This window comes from Sorex araneus, chromosome 4 (genome assembly GCF_027595985.1).
Source record: "Sorex araneus isolate mSorAra2 chromosome 4, mSorAra2.pri, whole genome shotgun sequence".
In the NCBI taxonomy this organism is placed as follows: Eukaryota; Metazoa; Chordata; class Mammalia; order Eulipotyphla; family Soricidae; genus Sorex; species Sorex araneus.
In genome coordinates, this window is record NC_073305.1 from 176340589 (window position 1) to 176366020 (window position 25432).

Genomic DNA, 25432 nt, shown 5'->3' on the forward strand with positions numbered 1-25432 from the left:
AAGAAAAAGAAAGTAGCAGGTAGGGCATTTGCCTTGCACATGGCCTACCCGGGTTCGATTCCCAGCATCCCGTATGGTTCCCCGAGCACTGCCAGGAGTAATTCCTGAGTTGCAGAGCCAGGAGTAACCCCTGAGCATCGCCATGTGTGACCCAAAAAGAAAAAAAAACCCACAAGAATTCTTGATACTTTGTGGCGATACATTATTTATTGTTTGGAGACCACATCTGAGTTTCCACTCCCAGTAGTGCAGGGGCTGCAACCTCGGCCTCATATGCAGAGCATGTTCTCCAGCTCTTGGAGCTCTCCCTTGGCGCCTTATTTTAAATTTACTCATTCTTACCATTTTTTTGGGGGGGATGGTGCTGCTCAGGGGATCTTCTTGGTTCTTTCTCTCCATCTCTCCCTCTTTCTCTCCCCCTCTCTCTCTCCCTCTCCTCCTTCCCCCTCCCTCTCCCTCTCCCTCTCCCCTTCCTCCTCACCCCCTCTCCCTCACCCCCTCTCCCTCTTTCTCTCCCCCTCTTCCTCTCCCTTTGTCTCCCTCTCCCTCTCTCTTCTCTTTCTCCCTCTCTTCCCTCTTCTATTTCCTCTCTCCCCCCCCCCCAATTTTGGATGGAATAGCTGCTTAACTAAAACTGTAGAAGGATAACCTTGATGCATATTTCCATAAAATTCATCCTAGTGAAGAGAATTCATCTTTCGACACTGAGAGCTGTACAGTTCATGGACAGAGACCCCCACTCCCGCTCAGACATGAATCTAGCACTGTTGGTAGACAGGGTTAGCATTGCATTGTGGGGTAGTTGAAAAATATGTGATTGGGGCCTGGAGCAATAACACAGCGGGCAGGGTGCTTGCCTTGCACACAGCTGGTCTAGGTTCAGTCCCTGGCACCTAGCAAAAGTGCTTCTATGAGCACAGAGTGATCCCTTGAGCACTACCCAGTGTGGTCCAAAAACAAAAACAAAAAAGGTGGTTGGGGGAGCAAATAGTCAAGTGTTCAGTTAAGTGATTTAGCAATATAGAGGCACAGAATCCATTTAAAAAGCTGCTTCTGCGTTTAGAATATACAGAATATACATCTGAATTCCCTCTTGACAAGTGATCTAGAGACAATCAAATGTGAGGGACAAATTTTTTGCAGAGATTTCAATGATACTTGTCAATTTATCTTTTGTGCGTGTGTGTTACTCAGGGGTTGTTCATTGTGTGTGGGGGGGGGGGGCACTCCCTGCCTCACAGTAGCAGTTGGCTCTGGAAACAGAATGTAACTGCTCCATGCCCTCCCCAGGAGGGTGGTGTTAGGGTTGGGGGGCAGGTGGTGTTTGAGCATGGCATAGCTACTCCTCTGCTGTTGTGCCTTAGGGAGTAATTACAGGGCTTTCACACTCACACATTCCTGAGCTCTCACCAGTAATGAGTACTTAGTGGGGAGAGGGTTGAAGGGAAAACTCAGTATCCTTAGAGCTTGGCCCCTTTCTGTCGCTGGATTTTGCGAGTGAAACATGTGGATGGGGCCAAGAAGTAGCTCCGTGGGCTGCAGCACATCCTCCACATGCACGAGCGTAGCTCAGTCCCCGGCACTGCAGTCTCCCGAGCACCACTGAGCACCGCAGGTGTGGCCTGGGAAACAAAAGGATAGATGGATGGGTGGATGGATGGATGTGTGGATGGACAGACAGACGGATGGATAGACAGACGGATAGACAGACGGAGAGGTGGGTGGATGGGTAGATGGATGATGGGTGGGTGGATGGGTTGGGTAGACGGATGGGTGGGTGTATGGATGGGTGGGTGGGTGGATTGGGTGGGAGTGGGTGAGTAGAGGGATGAATGGGTGGGTAGATGGATAGGTGGGTGGATGAATGCAAAGAGGTGGGTGGTTGGATGAATGGACAAGAGAGGAGCCGCGGATGGCCTTACTTGGCTAAACAACGCCATGTTGGTTCTTCATTGACAATCCACGTAAAAGATAAGAAAGATGTGACTTAGGAGGGGTGTTTCATGCAAAATCTGAAGACTTCCAGCATTTTCTTCTTTTTCTACATGACTGTGAGCATTGTAAGGAATTGCCAATTTCTGTAGTTTACATCAGTTGGAAATATCACTGAGGTTAGAGAGGAAGAAAGCCAAAGAAGTTGTCGTACATATGACTTATTCCATGTAAATATCAAAATAATGGAAGTCTGTAAGAGGCACGGTGGCATTTTTTTCATCAAAGCTGTCACTTTTTTTTTTTTGTATGTATAGTGAAGAATGACAATCTGGAAAATTTGAAGAAAGAATATTTTGGAACTGTCAGTGTAAGAATTTTAGTTCATAAATGGCCTATGACGTCTGATTCCAGATTGCAACTAATTGTCATTCAAGAGGAGGTGGTCGAGATCGATGGAAAACAAGTAAGATATGCTAATGAATTGGGAATTACATTGTGAAGAGATGTGCTGGGTATTACGTATGTGTTCACAATTATTTCTGACTTGATAAAAAGAGAAAAGTACCTCGCATGTTGCCTTTTGTTTTTGTATCGTCTGACCTTTGAAGGCTTAACTTTCTACAAACTGATTATATTCATACACAAAAATATTATAAACAGGGCTGGAGCAATAGTACAGCAGGTAAGTAGGGCACTTACCTGGCATGTGGCCAACCTGGGTTCGATCCCCAGCACCCTCTATGGTCCTCTGATCCTAGCAAGTGTGATCCCTTCTTGCAGAGCCAGGAGTAAACCCTGAGCACCACCGATGTCACCCAAAAACAAATAAAAAAAGAGGAACATTGGACTGAGCTGTGACATGATAGTAAAGCCCTTACCTTGCCAGTGTGAAGCTCTGGGTTTTGTCCTTGTCACCACAAAATAAACTTTTTTTCTTTTTGGGTCACACCGGCAGTGCTCAGGGGTTACTCCTGGCTCTGCACTCAGGAATTAGTCCTGGCGGTGCTTGGGGGACCACATGGGATACTGGGAATCGAACCCGAGTCAGCGTGCAAGGCAAACGCCCTACGTGCTGTACTATCGCTCCAGCCCTTAATTATTATTATATAGGTATATGTGTGTATATATCTATAAAACGAGCATCATTTTTTGGTCTGGTTTTTGTTTTTGGACCACACCAAAACAACAGTACCCCTGTGTTTGGCAGTACACAGGAATACACTTGGCTCTCACTTTCATAGATCACTCACAGCAGTACTCAGGGGACTATGTCTGGTGCCAGGATCGAACTTAGGTCAGCCACACATGCCAGGCAAACACCCTACCGCTGTACTATTGCACTGGCTCCAAAACAAACATTATACAAAGCAAGTCAGTGAAAAGACTGAATATGGCTCAAAGCTCTGCAACTATTTGTTCTGACTTAGAGTCTCTAAGCAAATGAAGTGGCCAAACGCAGCTTTTATAATCATGCTCAAGCGCACGGGGATATGAGTAAAGTCATGAATTAAATGCCTCAAAATGGATACGAAATAAAGCGTGTGTAAATAAGACAAATTTCTTGGTTATAGAAGAGATCAGAAGGAAAATTGTTTCACAAGCTCATGGATTGTGCCGTTATTTAAAGTGTAAAGGCTTATTTTATTCTTTCACAGGCTCAACAGAAGGATGTGACTGAAATGAATATTTTAGTTAAGAACTTGAGAGAACTCAGACGTTCCAGGTACACGGTGCCCCTGGAGGAGAGCATGCTGCACTCAGTGTCCCGGGCCGGCGACGTCCTGTTTACCCTTCCCAACCTCTCCAAGAAAGGTACTTGAACAGGCAGTATGTAAAGTCTCAAGGAAGTGATTTGAGGTTTTTTTTTTTTTTTATGGGGGGGGCACACCTGCCAGTACACAGGCTTCCTCTTGGCTCTGCTCAGGGGATCATATGCCATACGGGGTACTGGGATTGAATCCAGGTCAGCCGCATGCGAAGCAAGCACCCTCCCCCACAGTCTTATCTCTCTGGTCCCAAGAAAAACATTTTTTTTCTTTCTTTTTTAACTTTAACTTTATTTATATTTACTTTTTTGGGTCACACCCAGTGATGCTTAGGGGTTACTCCTAATTCTGCACTCAGGAATTATTCTTGGCAGTGCTGTTGGGACCATATGAGATGCTGAAAATTGAACCCAGACTAGCTTCATTTGTGCAAGGCAAACACACTGCCTGCTGTACTATAACTTCGGCCCCCGGAAATGATTTCTTAGTTGGTCAATTTTTTACTCATAGAAGTAGGCATCTCAGTGACTTGACTTTTTCTCCTCCTAGAAAGTGTTAGTTCGTTGCAAACCACCAGCCCGTATCTTCTCAGGAATGTGGAAACCACAGTGGATGAAGATGCTTTACCCGGCAAGTTACCTGAAACACCTCTCAGAGCAGACCCCCCATCTTCATATAAGGTAAAGCAGTTGTTTGGGGGGTTATTTTTATAATATTAGCATGTGGAATTAAAGGGAATAGCATTTAAGATGAGGTTGAAGAGGCTGGAGCGATAGCACAGTGGGTAGGGTGTTTGCCTTGCACGTAGCCAACCCGCATTCGATCCCCAGCATCCCATATGGTCCCCCAAGCACTGCCAGGAGTAGCACCTGTGCATCGCCGGGTATGACCCAAAAAGCAAAAAAAAAGATTTTAAATAAAATAAAATGAGGTTGAAATCCTGAAGATTAAAAATACGGAGTGTGGGGCTGGAGCGATAGCACAGTGGGGAGGGCATTTGCCTTACACACGGCCAACCCGGGTTCTGTTCCCAGCCTGTTCCCAGCATCCCATATGGTCCCCCGAGCACTGCCAGGAGTAACCCTGGAGCATCATTGAGTGTGACCCAAAAAGCCAAAAAAAAAAAAAATGAAATACAGAGTGTTAGTAGGAATGGCTTCACCACGGTTGTTTTTATTCCCGCCCCTTTTCCATATGATGATGATGATGTTGTGATGACTGGGGTTGCCCACATGTTTGGCCGTGACATATCTTCTTAGCTCTGATGCTCACCTGACTGTTCACTTGGCCACAGTGCTCGCTGAGTCTGCCCTCCGGGTTATGGGCTTGTGCACGTGCTCGCTGGGCTCATGCTCTCGGTTGAAGCACAAGGGTTTGGATTGTGGGGCGGCTGGTGGTCATGTGCTTGCCAGGGCTGCAGCCTCCTAGCGGGTGCTCACACACCTCTTCACTGGGACTAAGCTGGGCTCACGCCCCTTTCTGCAGTGCGTCCACACACCTGGCTGCCATGTGGCCAGAAGGCACTTGTACCATGCAGGGTCACACACAGCAGAGCCACTGAGGCTCTGCGTGGCATCGGTGGGACACCAGGAATTTGAACTTGTAATCATGGGCTTGCCAGGCTGCTGCTCTAAGCCCTGTGCTAGTGCTGCGGACCCCTCCTCACTGGTCTGATGCTGTCTTCTGGTTTGTTTAGAGTTTTTGTGGGGTTGGGGCCAGAGCCAGCAGTACTTGGGCTACTCCCAGCTCCATGTTGGGGGTTGCTTCCCCTGAGGCTCGCGGGACAGTTGGGCCAGGGATCAAGTCTCCTGCATGCAGAGTGTGTGCTCCAGCCCTTTAAGCTGTATCTCTGGCTCATTTATTTTTATTTATTTTTTTATTTTATTTTATTTTATTTTTTTTGCTTTTTGGGTCATACCCAGCGCTGCTCAGGGGTTACTCCTGGCTTTGCACTCAGGAATTACTCCTGGCGGTGCTTGGGGGACCATATGGGATGCCGGGGATCGAACCCGGGTCGGCCGCGTGCAAGGCAAACGCCCTACCCGCTGTGCTATCGCTCCGGCCCCTCATTTCTTTTTAATTAAGAAAATAAGTTTCAGGGCGAGAACAAGAGTACAGCAGGTAAGCCTTGCATGTGGCCGGCCGAGGTTCCATCCCTGGCGCCTTGTGTGGTCCCGTGAACCCACTTAGGACTGATCCCTGTGTGCAGAACCCCAAGGAAGTGATCTGATAACAGATTTGATTTTGTTACCTGTCTTTAGTCTCATATCTTATACCCTTGTTTATTCTGTGATTCTTGCCCTCTCCCCCACCACACACACCCTGTGCCGCCCTTAGGATCCACAGTGACCAGGCATACTTGGTTAAGCGTGTGTGTGTGTGTGTGTGTGTGTGTGTGTGAGTGTGTGTGTAATTTTTCCCCCTCCTTTCCTGTGGAGCAGGGGTGGGCATACCCAGTGGTGCTCAGAGATCACTTCTGGCTGGGCTCAAAGGACTTGGGTCAGCCACATGGAAGGCAAGTGCCCTACCCGCTGTCCTGTCTTCCCAGTTCCAATAGTCTGTTTTCTCATGTGACACTGCATAGGCTTCGGTCTTGGTTTTGCCACTTGCTTGCAGTGTAACCCACTGGGCAAGATCCTAGCCACTGTGACCTCAGGATCTCAGTTCCCTGTGACATGTAGTGCTTTTGTAGAGTGGTCATGGTGAGGATTTGGTGAGGGGGTACAGATGTAGACAGGCTGACACCCACTGTGCGCTCAAGTGTTACTAGTGGCAGGACCCTGCTGCGTGCAGTCATCCTCAGGATCCGGGGGGGAGTGGGGACCGAGAGTCGTGATGCGCCATTCATTGGTTAGGCCCCACTGAGTCTCAAATAGTTTCCAGTTAGTGAGCAAGATCCCAAAGGATTGCCAGCATTAGTCTGTGAAGACTCTCCCTGCAGGTCGGAATTACTGTGTGGGGTTGCTGGAGAAACTGGAAATCTGGTCTGTCCGCCTCACTCAGGCCAGGCCAGACTGTCTGGAAGCCTGTTACTTAGCAATGTTTGCCTTAGTTTCTTCTCTCAGTCATGGAAACACACTGTCACCAGTGAACTTCCCATCGGTTCTAAAAGCTTCTGATGTTTGTCTTTCCAACCACTGCAAACAGTTGATGCTGTCATTTTGTGGGGAGTAACCCAAGTCGTATCACTTGTCAGCAATTAATAATTTTCATTTGATTATAGTGAAGAAAACAGTATGTCATTGTAAAGTTAGTATTTGTGTGTATGCAGTATGTGTGTATGCAGTATGCAGTTTGGGCTGGAGCGATAGCACAGTGGTTGGGCGTTCACCTTTTATGCAGCCAACCCGTGTTCGATTCCTCCGCCCCTCTCGGAGAGCCCGGCAAGCTACTGAGAGTATGGAGCCCAAGCGGCAGAGCCTGGCAAGCTACCCGTGTGTATTGGATATGCCAAAAACAGTAACAATAAGTCTCTCAATGAGAGACGTTACTGGTGCCCGTTCGAACAAATCGATGAGCAGCGGAATGACAGTGACACAGTGACACTGATGCAGTATTTGTGTGTGTGTGTGTGTGTGTGTGTGTGTGTGTGTGTGTGTGTGTGTGTGTGTGTCTATCAGCAGTGCTCAGGGCTTACCCCTGGTTCTACATTCAGGGATCACTTCTGGTGAGGCTTGGGAGACCGTATAGGGTGCTAAGGATAGAACCCAGGTAAGGCAAGTGCTTACCCACTGTTCTCTCTCCAGCCCCAGAGAATAATTCTTAAATTGCAAATAACAGCATGAAGTACCTTTAAAATTAAAGTGCATCCGTTTTCCTTTATTTTGTTGCCTTGGTCCTTCCAGTTGTACTATTGAGGGGCCCAGAGTCCACAGCCAGTGACACTCAGCTCACTGCTAATCTGACAGCGCTTTAGTGCTTGGGCCTGGTGGTTTGGGAGGCCACTCGGCATATACTGAGCAGCTGCTTGGGGAGGCCTGGTGGTGCTGGGAATCAAACTCGGGACTTGATGCATGCCTGGCATGCGCCCCAGCCTCTGAGCTCTCCCTGGCCCTATGGAGAACATCTACATTTTTTTTTTTTAAGTTTTGTTTTGGGGCCACGCTGGTGGTACTCAGGACTTACTCCTGGCTATGCACTCAGGGATCAGTTCTTGTGGGGACTCAACCCCGGTCAGCCGCGGTCAAGTATCTAGCTACCTTGGTTCTATTGTTTCAGCCCCAAAACATTTCATTGTTAAATGTACACTTAGATAGGTTTAGGCAAACATAGACAGACACCATGCAGCCATCCATCATCACTGTTAAGATCCGGAATACTATCATCCCCAAACTAGTGTTTCAGGGCCCGAGTTAAGTAGGGTCCTTGCACGCCCTCGACCCAGGTTCTATCCCCAGCCTCCCGTAAGGTCTCCAAGCACCGCCAAGAGTAACTAGAGAGCACAGAGCCATTGTGGTCCCCCACCTGTACCAACCCCTCCACCCAAAGAAGTTTAAACCAGTGTTTTATTAGTTTGTTAGAATACAGATGAAACACATACTTAATCCCAACTTCTCCCCCCTTTTGACAGGTAATTTGTCAGTGGATGGAGAAGCTGAGGAAGGACTTGTGCAGGTTCTGGAGTAGTGTTTTCCCAGTCTTCTTTATGTTTTTGAATGTCATGATGGTCGGGATTGTAGGAGCATCCGTGATAATCACCATCCTAAAGGTGCTTTTCCCGGTTTGTGAGTACAAGTAAGTATTTCTTTCAGAAACAATATTAGAATTTTCAGTGCGTAGTGGAGACAAGCTCATTTTCCACCATAAGCAAAATGAGAAGATATTGTTGAAGACCTTTATGGAGTTACTCGTCTTGGGTACTCACTTGGGAATACGTGAACTCTACCACTTAGAACATAAAGTGTTAGAGACATGGGAAATGCAGTATGTGTGCTTCTCCCACCTTTCAGTTTGCGTGTCCCCCATTTCCTTGTGACAGAGAAATAAGAGGACCTCGTTGATGGGTCCATTTAAAATGAAGGTCTGCTTGGAGGCGAGCATAGCATGGCACCTTGCAGGTGTTTATTTATAGAGGCCAGTATGGGATGGGCTCTGCAGCCTGTGAAAGCTGGGTTGGGACCAGAGAGATAATGCAGTGAGTGCTGGCCTTGCCCGTGGCCGACCTTGGTTTGAACCCCAGCACTATATTTGGTTCCCCAAACAACACTAGGCATGTGATCTCTGAATGCAGAGCCAGGAGTAAGTCCTGAGCACCACCAAGTGTGGCCCTAAAACCAAACACGTAAAAGTTAGTGCTATTCTTCAGGCCAGAAAGATAACTCTGTGGGCTGAGCACCTGTTTTGCTTGCTGGAGCTCCAGGTTCCATCCCCTGATCACCAGGAGTGACCCCACAGTTAGAGCCAGGAGTGGTCCCGACACCCCACCAGAGTGGTCCAGAAACAACATATGGTGTTCTCTTATGACTGTGTAGTCATCTTGTTAGTCATTAAAGCAGCCAACCGGATTGGGGTGACCCTGAATTTGCAGTAGCAGGGCGTTAGATGGGGTTGCTCTGGTCAGGCAGGCCACTGAGTGACAGGGGAAATGCACTAGAGATCTAGGGTTGTACTCCACTGAACCCTACATTGGAAGCTTTTGGGCACAGTCTTCTTGACCAACTTGTGCAAACCTAGAGCGTACAACTTTCTAGACCTCTGGTTAAGTGAACTTTGAACTCAGAGATAATACAATTAAAAGTTACAGTAAGTCGAAGGCACTTCTTGCCAGGTTATTTTAGTTTTTTTCTTTTTGGGTCACACCTGGCGATGCACAGGGGTTATTCCTGGCAGTGGTCAGGGGACCATATGGGATGCTGGGAATTGAACCCAGGTCACGCAAGGCTAACACCCTACCCACTGTGCTATCACTCCAGCCCCTGCCAGGATATTTTATTAAGTACACCCTAAAGTAGTCGTATCTTTTTTTTTGTTTTGTGGCCATACCTGACAATGCTCAGGGGTTACTCCTAGCTCTGTACTCAGGAACTACTCCTGGTGGTGCTCCGGGGACTATTTGGGGTGCCAGGGATCAAACCTGGGTTGGCCATGTACAAGGCAAGCACCCTACCTGATGTACTATCGCTTCAGATCCTGAAGTAGCCTCATCTATTTTAATCTTAATTTTTTATTTCAGAGGAATTCTTCAGCTGGATACAGTGAATGTTGTGCCAGTGACAACCAAGAACTTATATCCAAATGGTCCTCAGAAAACAGCAGAAAGCCTTGAAGATAAAACATGTATTTAAGACACCATCTTAGACCATGGACTCTGATTAGACCATTGACTATAAATTTGCAACTTGAATATAATTCTTTAAATCATTGAGTCATTTTATACACGAAAAATGGCTAAGCTCCTAAAACTGCCAAAAACTTGACCTTTACAATGACCAATTCATCTGATCTCTGTAACAGGGCTGATTGTTGGAAGTGGTGAATTTTAAGGAGAATTTAAACAAAATGGAAGAGAAGACATGCAGAGAAACTTCTAGAAATCGCCAAAAAGAAAACTAAAAGGCAAGCCAAAATGCCCTATGCCTAGGTGCCTTTGTTGGGGAAATTTATCCATTTAATTACTGTAATGTGTAAGACTTTATGGAAAGCACTTTATGAAATTCTAATTTAAAAGTTCAAGAGCTTAACACTTATTTTTTTATTCAGTCAAATGTGCCTTTATATTATGTGACTCAGTATAAAATCACTGAAGTGTATCAGATTTAATTGTATCCTGTACCAAGACTACTTAACCTTGAATGCACCAGGATGTAAAAATAGTGATATTTCCTCACTCTAAAATAAAAACTTTTTGAAGAAAAAAAAATATTAGTATTTTGGTATACAATCTTTGTCCAGTTGCATTTGTGCAAATCAGTTAAATGTCCATCACAATCATGGAGCTAAGTTTCTGCTCTTGTGCCTGGGTAGTGTTAGTAACCTGAAACTCTTGACTCTTTATTTTGGCTTTTTTTGTTAGTTTGGTTTTTTGGGGGTTGACAACCTGTGATGTTCAGAGGCTACTCCTAGCTCTGCACTCAGGAATCACTCCTGGTCATGCTGAGGGGACCATATGGGATGCCAGTGATTGAACCCATGCAAGGCAAACCCTTACCTGCTGTACTATCACTCCACGCACCCCCAATTCCCATGTTGGCATATTCTACAATGTGATCTACTAAAGGTAAAGCTTCCCTTACCTCACAGATATACTGCCTACTCAGTTTTACTAGTTTTGTTTAGGGGCCAGTCCCAGTTGGTCTCTACTCTGGGTTATTTTTTTTATTTTTGGCTACACCCAGAAGTGCTCATGGATGACTCTTGGTGGTGTTCCAGGAACTGTATAGTGCCAGGGTTGAAACCAGGATTGGCTACATCTAAGTCAAGCACCTTAACCACTGTGCTTTCTTCAACCCCATCCCCGAGGAGTTTGCAGGGACCATGTGGGGCTAAGTAGAGAACCCAGTTTACCATATGCAAAGCATGTGCTCCAGCCCTTTGAGCTTTCAGCTCTGATTGAAATATTCTTTCTGCTACCCATCACTGTAAAAAAGCCCAAGCAAACGACTCGTTTCATTTCCTGCCCAAAGGGTCACAGTGGGGCTTCGAAATCACCTGGGTGTTGGAACTTGAAGCTTACAACGAACTGCTGGAAGTAGCTCCACGCCAGAGACACTGAGGCCCCCGATGACCTGTCTGTGCCTTCTCTTCCCTCCGGTCCTCATGACTGGTAGCTGAGTGAAGGACTGACTCACTTTGCCTCTGGGCTTTAATAAGGAATAGCAGCTCTAGGAAGCTGCTATCTCTATTTTAGTGAATAATTGCAATTTAGGGTGATCCTAAGGTCACTCAAGGAGTTAAGAGTTTATTTTCCTGTTTCTAAATTATTACAATTATCTCTTCAGTTAGTTACCAGATGGGGTGTGCTGTCTTTTTTTTCCCCACTCATGAAGCATCACCTTGTAAATTTTTCGTTTCTTGGGTCATACCTGGCAATGCTCGGGGCTTACTCCTGGTTCTACACTCAGGGATCACTCCTAGTGGGGGGTCAGGAATTATATGGAGTGCCAGGGATTGAACCCAGGTTGGCAGTGTGCAAGGTAAGTATCCTCGCTGCTGTACTATTTCTCCCAGTCCCCTTCAGAGATTTCTTGAGGAGGGGCAGGAGTGACAGCACAGCGGGTAGGTGTTTGCCTTGCACACGACCGACCCGAGTTCAATTCCCAGCATCTCATATGGTCCCCCGAGCATCGCCAGGAGTAATTCCTGAGTGCATGAGCCAAGAGTAACCCCTGTGCATTGACGGGTGTGACCCAAAAAGAAGAAGAAAAAAAAGATCTCTTGAGGAGAAGCACATGAGGAGCTCGATGGCAAAGTGGGCGTAGACTTTGCAGGGGCGCAGCTAGCCTGTCCCTCCCTTCCTAGTCGTCCTAGGGAACATAGCTAGACACCCAATCCTTTCTTAAAAGTTTTTTCTATTTTTACAAGTTATCATAAATTGTGGACTGGAATGATAGCACAGTGGATAGGGCGTTTGCCTTGCACACGGCCAACCTGGGTTCAATTCCTCCATCCCTCTAGGAGAGCCCGGCAAGCTACCGAGAGTATCCCACACGCATGGCAGAGCCTGGGAAGCTACCTGTGGCGTATTCGATATGCCAAAAACAGTAACAAGTCTCACCATGGAGATGTTACTGGTGCCCGCACGAGCAAATCGATGAACAACGGGAGACAGTGCTACAGTGCTTCATCATAAATTGTGTACCTTTATTTCATCTATTAACTTTTTTATAAAACTCTTATGGCTAATTTCATTAAAGTGAGCAGCGCAGGCACAGAAATATGCATACCTGTAGCTGGAGAGAGAGCGCCACGTCTAGGTTTGATCCTGGCACCCTATGCTCCCCTCCCCCCCACTCCAGTATCCCTGGGTGTGGCCTCCAAGCCAACAAGAGAACACAAACCCAGCGATACCAACTTGTATTCCTTTCTGTAAAAGAATAAATTCAGGCAAGGTTGTATTAAGCACAACGAAAAGTCTCTATAAAGTTCTTCTAGGAAAAGAAAAGCAGCAGCTGCCTAACAGAGGCAGTTATTCTGGGCACAGGTTGTGCTGGGTTTTATTTTATAAAAGTATCAACTTATATTAAAAATGTTGTGGGAATTCAAATTATCTGCTGGGACCCACGGACCTAAAGGCAGTCTACTTACTCCTGAGAAGGAACACTGGCTGCAGGCGGTGGAAAAGATGATGTTATACACCCTAGTCCACAAGGAGGCTTCAACGCCAAGTACTGGGGCTTGTGTTGCGACTTTTGTGGCGAGTGCAACAGAGGTAAGGTAATGCATGCAAAAATAAAACAGTATGCTTGCAGCTTTCAAAAAAAAAAAAAGTCACCTTTATTCACAATCATAAGGTTTCTTTTTAAAAATCTCACCATTATGAAAGTTTAAAAAAATATAGCACTCAGTGCAATGAAAAACTACATTTAATTATTCAAACACTTAAGGCAGGTTTCTCACTGCTAACATGTGAGAATTAACATGATCCAAACTCCAATATCCATTTCTCGTATCTTTCAATGTCTGCAGCGGATACTGACTTGGAAACTTTTTTTAAAGCCATTTCGAAATCCTCCATAGTTGTGGGCATGTGCATTTCTTCCCTTGAAAGATTTCGAATTTCTTCAGGGGTCAACCCTTCAATACGTCTTCTCATGGCCATCAAGGATGCATCCCTAAGTTTGAATTGGAGGGAGGGGGAAAAATATATATATATATATTTATATATAATATGTAAATACACACACGCATGCACACACATATGCTGCCACACTCAGTGATGCTTAGGGGATACTCCTGACTGCACTCAGGAATCATTTCTGGTAGGGCTTGGACAACCATGTGGTAACAGGGAGATGGATCCCAGGTAGGCTGTGTGCAAGGCAAGGCCCTCCCCGCCAGACAGTTGCTCCACCTCAGTATTACTCAGTGGTCTTCAACTACTGGTCCATGGCTGGTGCCAGTCTGCAAGTGTAGAAAGGTGGAGAACCACTGGCATCTACCACTCTGGTTCTAACTGCCGGTGCCGGTAGGGACAGTCCTGAGCGCAGAGCTGGAATAAGTCCTAAGCACCACAGAGCGTCTCCAAACCAAATGCTGATACTGTACCTTCTGATGTTCAAGTACAGGGGAATTACAAAGAAACTACAGCTGGATTTCACTGTTTCCAGGGAAACAGAAAAGTAAGCATCACTGCAGCCCGAGCGATAGTACAGCCAGGAGGGCATTTGCCTTGCATGAAGCTAACCCAGATTTGATCCCCGGCATCCTATTATGGTCCCCCGAGCACCAGCAGGAGTAATTCCTGAGCACAGAGCCAAGAGTAACTCCTGAGCATCACTGGGTGTGGTCCTAACCCCTCTCCCCCCGAAAAACATAAGTATCACATAAAGAGGAGAGCATGTCAGCAAGAAAAATAACTTCTTAGGGTGTGGGGAAGGTAGTATGGGGCCACACTCAGCCAGTGCTCAGGGTTTATCCTGGCTCTGTCTCAGGGGTCACTTCTGAAAGTGCTCATGGGACCCCATATGTGGTGCCAGGGATACAACTGGGGTCATGCAAGTCAACTGCTTTACACCTGTACCATCCACAGAAAAATGAACTATTTAAACCTTTTTTTTTTTTTTTTTTGCTTTTTGGATCACACCCGGCGATGCACAGGGGTTACTCCTGGCTCTGCACTCAGGAATTACCCCTGGAGGTGCTCAGGGGACCATATGGGATGCTGGGAATCGAACCCAGGTCGGCCGTGTGCAAGGCAAACGCCCTACCCGCTGTGCTATTGCTCCAGCCCCAAACCATTTTCTATATGGAGAGAAAAAGCCAAATGCTAAATAAGATGGTCTCTCCCCTTCTCTATCTAGTGCCTCATTTTCCTTTTTTTGGATTATGTTGTGTTTTGTTGTTGTTGTTAGGGCCATACCTAAGCAGTGCTCAGGGGTAACTCTTGGCTCTGCACTCAGGCATCAATGCTGGTGGGCTAGGGGGACAATATGGGATACCAGGGATTGAACCCAGGCCAGCTGCATGCAAGGCAAGTGCCCTAGTTGCTATATCTAGTGCCTGATTGTCGCAAGGAGAGTGATGTACCTCTCTCTGTTCCTTTCACCGAGTTGCATCCTGAATAGCAGCCACCATTTCTACAAGGGTCAGTAACTCACAGGTCCTTTATCACTAACCCTTTGAATAGCCCTGTAAGGTACGCTTACTGTATTGATGAGGAAACCAGTGCAGACAAATACCTTGCCAATAATTATATTGAGTCAGTATTCAAATTAGGCAGGGACAGAGAGATAGCACAAGGGGTAAAGTACATGTCCTGCACACGGCCAGCCAGGGTTTTATTCCCAACACCCCACATGATCTCCCAGCCCCAGGAGTCATCATTGAATACACAGCCAGGAGTAAGACTGGGCATAGACAGCTATGACCCAATCTCACCCATAACCTACTCCCCCCACCACCCCTCCCCAGCCCCCAGAAAAAAAACAACCCAGGACAAAACCCACTGAAATCAGCTGCACTGATGCCAGTTTACACTCTGACCCAAAGTGAGGCTTCACTCTCCTCTTGTCACATCAATCCACTTCATGATTTCCTATACATAAAACAGTGTACTAAACAAAGGCACTAACACTTCTTTAAAGTCCAAGACTTTTTTTTTTTAAATTTCATACCAATTCTACTTTTAGTGTCTAAAACTCCGGCAGCTTTGAAATGAGCCATAGACTCTTCACTGATGTGCAAGATAATCAAGTGTCTTACCAGCAACTGTCAATACAAATTTAATACCAGAACTTGTGACTCACTATAGTCCATAGGGCTTTTTTCTCTAGTTCAGCATCAAAACTTAGTAAAAGTAGGGCCAGAGAGTACCGAGGTTAAGATACTTGCCTTGCATAGAGCCAATGCAGGTTTGATCCTGGTACCACATCTGGTTCCCTAAGCACTGCTAGGTATGGCCCCCAAACCCAGCTTTCTCCCCCGAAAAAGCTCAACAGAAGTTCTATCTATCTATGCTTCCAGAATAATTCATACCTGCACACGTTGGTAATGTCTGCACCTGAATAGCCTTCCATATTTTCTGCTATTTTGGCGAGGTCAACATCATCAGCCAGTTCCAGTTCACGAAGACTTATCCGTAACAGCTCCTCTCTGCCCTTGGCTAATGACAGAAACAAATTTAAGCTTTCAACAACAAAAAGTATTTTATTTCTTCTCAATTATGCTTTATGTGAGAAACTGCCTTCTCATTCTTAAAATGCATTTGCCTAAAAATTTAAGGCCATTTTTCATCAAATTTTAAGCCTTCCAGTGACAAAAGATTTTGTGCTCTCTATACAGCCAACCAAGGAAAGACAATCTATGTTTGTTGCTAAAATATGGTTAACACCAAATTATGAAAAACTGTGCTTTCTGACAAGATTCAAATGAAGATACCTGATGGTAATGGAATATAGATTCTTTTTTCAAGACGTCGTCTTAAAGCCTCATCAATATCCCAGGGAAAATTAGTAGCTGCAAGGACCATGACCATTTTGGAAGGGTCGTCATTCTCAGAAGCACCTCCAACACCTAAAAGAAGAGTGAGAGGGTAAATAACTATTAAATTGGATTATGTAAGCAGTTCAGCTATAAAATAAATATTTGACACAATCAACAAAGGAATATAATCTTTCTTTAAGCCTTGTCTGACCTTAAGTGAATATACAATGTGAATTTGGTGACCAAGTGAATTTTTGCATTATGTAAAAAAGCGTAAGTCATGGGGTGAGAGAGAATAAAGGGGTTAAGGTGCCTGCCTTGTTTAATGGTTTAATTCTGGCACTAGAATGGCCCCGTGAGCATGGCCAGAAGTGGCCCTCCTAGTACTCAATAGGGAGTCGCCCCAGCACGGTATGGACAGAGATGGCCAAATCTCTCTCCACACAGACATACCGTCCATCTGAACCAGCAGCTCGGCTTTCACCCTTCTGCTTGCTTCATGCTCCTCAGATGTCCCTCTGCGACTACAAATGGAATCGATCTCATCAATAAATATAGTGGCTGGAGAATAAAATCGGGCCTAAGAAAAAAAAAGTAACATCAGATTTTTACTTCTCTTAAAATAATCTAGAAAATAATTGAGGATCCCGTTATATTGTGCCTTTCCCAACCAGGGAAGACGGACAGAACTGGAACAGCCTGAGTATAGTTTCTAACTCATCAGGTGTTTAAATATCGGCAGCTCTGGGTCCAATCAATACTATAACTGGCTATGTATTATATGAGTCTTATGTGTAAACACAGGACTGTAACACAACATAATATGCACGTTATGCAAGAAAATATGATAGCCACTGAGAAGTCGGACAGACACTGCGGGGGTCAAGGTACAAGTCTTGCATGCAGCTGACCCTTGTTTTTCTAGGCACCACATGGTCTACCCCCTGCCACCACCCCCCCAGCACAAACTGAGTACCACTGGGTGTGGCCGAAAACAAAAACCAAAAATAGGGGCCAGAGAGACAGCACAGGGTTCAAGCGCGTGTCTGGCAGACAGCGGCTCCAGTTTGCTCTCTACCACCGGGCCCCACCAGCATCAGCAGGTGCAGCGAGGATGGATAATCCTGCTCTCACAGGGCTTGAGCACTGGGAGGGACCACGGGGCAACCTGAGCACTGCTTGAGAGGCCCAAGAAGGAAACACACTCCAGACACTGGTAAGTGCCATCACATTCTAGGAACCCTGGATAGAAAGCTCAACAGGCTGAGCAACAAGCTGTGCGTGTAAGGGGACAAGGGCCGGCACAACTGCCAACCACCACCAGGCAGCCCGAAACCCAGACACAACAAAATACTTTCAGGTTTTGATAGTATTTTGTTACTATCAAATTAGTAACGTAATCCCAGAGTGTCAACAGAAATGGCTCATCCTCTGGAGTTGGAAGAGTCAAGAAGAAAGTCAAGTCACTCAAGTCCGCACAAGGTCCTAGTTTCAAGAAAGGAAGAACCGTCACATAGGAGGCTGGAGTGATAGCATAGCGGGTAGGGCGTTTGCCTTGCACGCGGCCAACCCGGGTTCAAATCCCAGCATCCCATATGGTCCCCTGAGCACTGCCAGGAGTAATTCCTGAGTGCAGAGTCAGGAATAACCCCTGTGCATCGCCGGGTGTGACCCAAAAACCAAGGAAAAAAAAAAAAAAAGAACCGTCACATAGAGGCACAATGTCATTCTGCCTGGCTCTTCTACAGGTGGAGATGGTTCCGACTCCTGGGCTCCCACTTTAGATGTACAGAATCAGCAGACTCTTCAGAAACACTCACCATTTCAAAAAGAAGACGGACCAGTTTCTCGGACTCTCCCCGGTACTTGGAGGTCAGAGTGGACGATGAGACGTTGAAGAAGGTTGTCTTGCACTCGGTAGCTACTGCTTTCGCAAGCAGTGTCTTTCCCGTGCCGGGAGGGCCAACCATCAAAACTCCCTGTCGGGAACAGAACCACGTAAGCCAAGGACTTCTATCTGTCATGGTTCTACTTCACAAGAATTCCATTACTAAGTGTCAAATTTCGAACAACTTTACATGTACTATTAAGACTAATAAAAGATGAATAGATAACAAGGATACTTAATCACAAATTTACTTTTTCCATTAAGAAAGGTAGCTATAGGGGCTGGAGTGATAGCACAGTGGGCAGGGCATTTGCCTTGCACGCAGCCAACCCAGGTTCGATTCCCAGCATCCCATATGGTCTCCCGAGCACCCCAGAGTAATTCCTGAGTGCAGAGCCAGGAGTAACCCCTGTGCAATGCTGGGTGTGACCCAAAAAACAAAAAACAAAAAAAAAGGAAAAAAAAAAAGAAAGGCAGCTATAAAAAAAGGTAGCTATGAATTTTTAAAATTTGGAATTTAAGATGAGACAGGAATTAATCAGTATTAATATTGCCACAATAGTAACATATCTTAACAGAGGCACCATCAGTACCTGAATATATTCCCTGCTAGGTTTTTTGTCTGAATTTTTTTTAAATACAGCTGAACGCGAAGTATTTCTATAATACTGTATTTTGCTTATCACTTAATATTGATTGTAAGAATAAGTACATGTAGCCACTCTTTTTCAAATCCAAGAAGAGTTTTTAACAGTCTTTTTTCAGATTAGCTTGTGGCCTTAAAAATGTGCCCAGACCTTGGAGAGTGAGGGGGTTCACTGGTGACGGGGTGGTGCTGAATTATGTGCACGAGAAACCATTATTAACAGCATTAGAGACTACAGAATTTCAATAAAAAATCATTTTTAAATTTCAGTAAGAAACCTTAAACTGTTAACGGCCTAAAACCTGTATTGGGGCTAGGGCGACAGTACAGCAGGGAAGGCGCTTGCCATGCATGGAGTAAACCTGGGTTCAATTCTGGGCACCCCATGACAGTAAGTTTCCCCGAGCACCATGAGGAGTGCCCTGAGTGCAGAGCCAGAAGGAAGCCCTGAGCATAGCCAGGTAGGTGCAAACCCCTTTTGGGGCCTACTTTTTCTCATAGGCAGGGAAATCCCTCATGGGCTGGAGCACATGCTTTGCGCTGTGTACGAGGCAAACACCTACCCACTATACCACCCTACCCACCATACTCTCCAAGGTCGGAATATTTTTTTTTTCTTTTTCAGTGGCACCCGGCGATGCACAGGGGTTACTCCTGATTCTGCACTCAGGAATTACTCCTTGCGGTGCTTGGGGAACTATATGGGATGCTGGGAATCAAACTTGGGTGGGCCGTGTGCAAGGCAAACGCCCTCCCCGTTGTGCTATCTCTCCAGCCCCTGACTACATTTTTTTTTTTTTTTGCTTTTTGGGTCACACCCAGCGATGCTCAGGGGTTACTCCTGGTTTTGCACTCAGGAATTACTCCTGGCAGTGCCTGGGGAACCATATGGGATGCCGGGGATCGAACCCGGGTCAGGTGCGTGCAAGGCAAACGCCCTACCCGCTGTGTTACCGCTCCGGCCCCCCCTGACTACATTTTTAAAGTCTCAGGCTAATTTGAAGAAAGATTAGTTCCCCCAGCACCACTGAGCACGACCTCTGAGCATCAAGCTGGGAGTAGGCCCTGAACATGGCCAGGTGTGATCAAAAAAACAAAAACGCCCAGCAGATACAGATATGTCCCATTAATTCCTTTTGTTTGTGTCTTGTCTTTGGGTCAAAACCAGCAGTTCTCAGGAGCTCCTTACTTGGTGTTTTGGGGAATGCTAGGGTGCCAGGAACTAAGCCCAGGACTCTTGAAGCGTGTGCTCGGGCCTACTGTCCTACTGTGCTATTTCTTTCTTCTTTTTTTTTTTTTTTTTGGCTTTTTGGGTCACACCCGGCGATGCACAGGGGTTACTCCTGGCTCTGCAGTCAGGAATTACACCTGGCGGTGCTCAGGGGACCATATGGGATGCTGGGAATAGAACCCGGGTCGGCTGCATGCAAGGCAAACACCCTACCCACTGTGCTATCGCTCCAGCCCCTACTGTGCTATTTCTAGTGGCCAGTAATTCCGTAAAAACACTAAGAGTTAAAGGATACAGGTTCTTCAACGTAACACGTAACATGATTTTTTTTTTTTTGCTACAGCACAGTTCTTGGGGGTCACTTCTGGCAGGGTGCAAGGAACTGTATGTTAGGTGCTAGGGAATAAATCCAGGTCAGTTGTGTACAAGGCAAGCACCCTACCCACTATACTATCACCCCTCTCCAAATATAATATTTTTTGGTATTATGTGATAAGTTCATATTTGCAACTACAAGTTCATTCTAAATCTACTCTTGTTATTTGTATTTCAGGACTCATATTAGACTTATATACTTATTTCTTATTCTTGGCCTTGCAATAGGTTTTGGTTTCAACAAAATTCTGAACAAATTTATACACTTTTAAAATTTAAAACATACCAACTTTGGGGCTGGAGAGATAGCACAGCGGGTAGGGCGTTTGCCTTGCACGCGGCCGACCCGGGTTCAAATCCCAGCATCCCATATGGTCCCCTGAGCACAGCCAGGGGTAATTCCTGAGTGCAGAGCCAGGAGTAACCCCTGTGCGTTGCCAGGTGTGACCCAAAAAGCAAAAAAAAAAAAAAAAAAAAAAAACATACCAACTTTAATTTGAAACTTTAATTCAACCAACTCATTTTTTTCTCTTCTGTTATCAGATGTTCCTTACTGTTCCCTTTGACAGTGCAAAAACAATGTAGTAACAGTCGTAAACATAGTGAGAAACTTACTTTCCACGGTCTCCTAATGCCTTTAAAAAATTCTGGCATCCACATTGGTAACACCACTGCTTCTTTAAGCAACTTTTTAGCATCTACTAAATCTGCAATATCATCCCTGGGGAGGAAAAAAAATGTGATCACCAACGTTTACAACTATGTATTTAACACGAGGCGTATTTAACTTCCTGACACTCACGGAACACGACCCGCCCTCCGCCCCCATGAATGATGCAGTGCATGGCGCTGAGGTCTGCCATACTAGCCAGCACACGTCAGGACCTCATCGTCACCTTCAATTCTTGGCACCACAGATCGCAGCTAGAGAACGAGACTGCTGCTCCACAGCCCACTCGTCAGTATTAACATGCCATTATATTCTAAACTCCTGCTGCTGTGACACCCATTCCATAAGCTCCATAGTGAAGAAAGAGCCATTTTTTTTTTAAAGCTAGAAATAAAGGACATAAAGTATCAATAGTTGCAATATTGTTTCTTTGCAATATTGGCCCCCAGATCAACTGAAAAGTAATGTTAGGGGACCTGAGGATAGTACGGCGGGTAGGGCATTGGTTTTGAACACAGTCATGCAGGTTCAATCCCCAGCATCCTATATGGACCCCTGGGCACTGACAGGAGTAATTCCTGAGTCCAGAGTCAGGAGTAAACCCTGAGCATCTCCAGGTGTTCTCAAAAACCAAAGCCAACAAAAGCAAAAAAATACCAACCAAACATAAAGAGTAATCACTGAGATTAATAAGTATCTTAGGGATTACATAGGGATTACTAGCATCTTAGGTATTAATCACCACTAGAACATACTACTGGTAAATGTAGCTTTCTTAACATACGAAAATGTTTACTGATAAATATCAAATACTAAAAAAATTTTGTTGTTGTTTTGAGGCCATACCCAGAGATGCTCTGGGCTAACTTCTGCCTCTATGCTCAGGGATCACCCCTGGCAGGGCTTAGGGAACCTTATGGGGTGCCAGGCACTGCCAGCTGACCTGGGGCAGCCGTGCAAGGCAAGCACCCTTCCCCATGTTCTATCTCTCTGACAACCCCCCCCAAAATTTTTTTTAAGTTACCAAAACATATCTGAAAATCAGCAAGATTTTGATAAAAAGTATACAACGAAATGTGCCTAACTATGTAAGAAGAGGGAATCTTCCCAAATCATGACGGTGTTACAGTACTTTGATTAAATGATAAAGCTGAAACTAGTACTCTGTTGCTTCCGTTTCTGTGCCACGTTTCAGGCCTACTCCTGGCACTGTGCTCGGGAACCAGATGCCAAGGGCAGCGGTGCTCAGGCCTACTCCTGGCACTGGCTCGGGGACCAGAACTGCGGGGGACTGAACAAAGGTCAGGTGTGTACAAGGCAAGGACCTTAGGACCTGTACTGTCCTCTGGCCCACTCTAATATTAAATAAAGGCACCATCTACCGGACACCTACTGCTCAGAAGCAAATGCACTGCATGAAATCAGTACTTCAGGCCAGGTAGAGGAACCTGAAGGGTCTGCATGCAGGAAGTCTGGCCTCGAACCCCAGCACTACATCATATCCCAAACACAGCAATGCAGGCCCTGAGCAACACCCAGTGTGAAACCAAATAAAATACACAAGAAAACTAGTGCCTATCCCCCAGGAGAGATGTTCCCCAAAAGAAGATAAAATGTATTTGATTTGATTTCCCATTCTGTATGTGAATTTCTATTTAAAATAATGTATTAATTTTACTAAATAATCTCAGACCAAAAAATGTGTGCAGCCTACACCAAAGTGAAACTTTTTTTTGGGGGGGCGGGGGAGGAGGCGGAACAAGAGCAACACCAGGCAGTGCTCAGGGCTCACTCCTGGCAGCAGCTGGGCCAGACTAGGGGTGAGAACATGCAAGGCAAGCTGTACTATCCTCTAGCCTCAACATGAAGTTTTTCATATGTGTCAAGTTCTTACTGTATGTACGCTGGGCCCTCCCCAAAATGAATACTTTTAGTATATGCTCACATTTGCTTCATTTTCTGTCTGAGAAACGCATCATCAGCACCAAATTATTCTGCTCTTAATGTAACTTACCATCGAACATTGGGATTCTGGGAAATTATATCTCTTTCCAAAGCTTCTACTAAGTCCTTATCGTACCCAGTACTATCAAATTTATTTGTCTCTGGTTCTGTGACTGCAGCAGGTGATTTGTTCTACAATGGGAGAAAAAAAAACATAAGCTTTTATTACATATTTACTTTATTTATGTTTTTCATTTTGCAATACCAGAGCTAAAACTCAGGTCTTACACAAGCAAGGCAAGCACTCTACTGCTAAGTTATACCCCAACCCTAAAAAAGAGCTTCTGAGCAATGATAAATTGTATTTTGTTTCTGTAAATAAAAGCAAAAATTGGACTCAACAGGCCATATAGACAGCATAGCAGGTAAGGCACTTGCCTCGCACATGGCCATCCTGGGTTCAATCCCCAGTACCCCAAAGGGTCACTCTGGTCCTGCCAGGAGTGATCCCTGAGCACAGATCCAGGAGTAAGAACTGTGCACCACAGGATATGGCCCAAAAACCAAAAATAAAAGATTATGCATACAAACTGGTTAGTCAGAATAAAACTATACTAAAATTAGCTGTGATCTCTAGTGAATATATGGCATTTATCTTCATTTTTATATACTGTCATTCTGCTATAAGGAAAAGTTTTATCATCTTCCCCTTAATTTAATTTCACCATTGGAGATTTATATTTTATTTCATGAATTAGCAGGATTACTAACTGGACCAGAGATATAGGACAGTGGAAAACACCTTATATGCTGCCGACCTGGATTCACTCCCTAGCACCTCTTCTGATCTCCCAAGGATGGAGAGGGGGAGAGGGAGACTGCAGGGAGAAGGGAGAGGGAAGAGGAAGGAGAGAGGGAGGGAGTGGGGAGAGAGAGAGGGAGAGAGACGGAGGTAGGGGGGTAGGGAAGGGGAGAGAGAGGGAGAGGGAGGAAGGGAGTGGGGAGGGAGAAGAGGCAGTCTGCCATATAGGCAAGGAAACTGGCAGGGAACCTGAGAGAGGGGGAATGGGGGGAGGGGAGAGGGAGGAGGGGAAGGAGGGAGGGAGGAAGGGAGGGAGGAAAGGAGGCAGACCTGCCATTGGATAAGCAAGGAAACTGGCAGGGAACCTGGAGACACTGGTGCTGAGAAATGTACACGAGGGATGGGTGTTGAAACACTTTATGACTGAAACCTAATCATGAACAGCTTTGTAAGGGTCTATCTCACTGTGATTCAATTAAAAAAAAAAAGTAATCTCTGAGCACAGAGCCTAGCCTGAGGTCTGAGCACTGCCAGGTGTGGCCCAACAACAAAAAGGAAGACGCATGCATTGCTAAGGGAATAAGGGGACGGCTCAAGGGCAGGGAGCCCTAACAAAATTGGAATCCACGTCTAGAAGAAAGAACTCGAAGGAGAGATTGACACCTGCTTATAAAGACACAGATGAACAGAGACTATATTCTGCTGGTCACAACTTTCCATTTCCTTGATGGTGTGCAGGGATCATGGTACAACAACCCAAATAAGTTACTTCCTACTTTTCTACAACAGCCAAAAGGTGTGCCTTCTGTACTACCTTTCTGTTCCCCAGTTTTTAAATTTTATGTTACTTTGGGGTCCCACCGGCAGTGCTCAGGGTTTTATTGCTGGTTTTGCACTCAGATCATTCATGGCTAGGCACCGAAGACCATATGAGGTGCCAGGGATGGAATCTGGATTGGCTGCATGCAAAGCAAGTGCCCTACCTATTGTGCTATCTCTTTGGCCCCTCAATTTCTATTTGCTTAAACTGGGTCTTCAAATGATCAGTTTTTAAATCTCTAAATTTTATTAATAAAAGTAACATTTCTGGTGGAAAGTTTTCTTTTTCATAGTAAGTTTTTTTGTTTTTTTTTCCCCCAGTTTTTGGGTCACACCCGGCAATGCACAGAGGCTCTACATTCTGGAATTACTCCTGAATATAGTGCTCAGGGGACTATATGGGATGCTGGGAATTGAATCTGGGTCAGTCGAGTGCGAGGCAAATGCCCTACCCATTGTGCTATCGCTTCGGCCCCTCTTCATAATTATTTACATGCTTACGAGTAAACTAATATATATTAATCTAAATAGACTATAGGATAATTTACAGAAAGGTAAAAATTGAGATAATAATTTAGGGTAATACTGAACTGTGGCATATCTAAGAGAAAGTGAATTAAGCTCAGTGATAAAAGATAATTTAGGTCTTTATTTCATATTCAAGCATGTAATCTTTAATTTTTGTTAGTCTGGGAGTAAAATTCATGAGGTCTGAGAATAAAATTCATGAAGTTCCCCCACACACACTTTATTTAAACCCTGGTTTACACAGTTGCT

General features: G+C 45.4%; 2 protein-coding genes across 2 annotated transcripts in view; one reads left to right on the forward strand and one right to left on the reverse strand.

Moving 5' to 3' along the window:
• GINM1 (glycosylated integral membrane protein 1) overlaps positions 1–10552 on the forward strand; it is a 25297-nt gene extending 14745 nt beyond the window's left edge. Inside the window, exons 4-8 of the mRNA XM_055137183.1 lie at positions 2250–2398; positions 3591–3747; positions 4251–4381; positions 8272–8435; positions 9874–10552. Of these exons, the coding sequence (XP_054993158.1) occupies positions 2250–2398; positions 3591–3747; positions 4251–4381; positions 8272–8435; positions 9874–9985 (713 nt within the window). The 3' untranslated portion in view covers positions 9986–10552. The remainder of the gene's footprint in view (positions 1–2249; positions 2399–3590; positions 3748–4250; positions 4382–8271; positions 8436–9873) is intronic.
• Positions 10553–13115: 2563 nt separating this feature from the next.
• KATNA1 (katanin catalytic subunit A1) overlaps positions 13116–25432 on the reverse strand; it is a 28542-nt gene continuing 16225 nt past the window's right edge. Inside the window, exons 5-11 of the mRNA XM_004608983.2 lie at positions 23105–23226; positions 21036–21141; positions 18101–18259; positions 16734–16860; positions 16236–16370; positions 15834–15960; positions 13116–13471 (exon numbers count right to left, since the gene is read on the reverse strand). Of these exons, the coding sequence (XP_004609040.1) occupies positions 13273–13471; positions 15834–15960; positions 16236–16370; positions 16734–16860; positions 18101–18259; positions 21036–21141; positions 23105–23226 (975 nt within the window). The 3' untranslated portion in view covers positions 13116–13272. The remainder of the gene's footprint in view (positions 13472–15833; positions 15961–16235; positions 16371–16733; positions 16861–18100; positions 18260–21035; positions 21142–23104; positions 23227–25432) is intronic.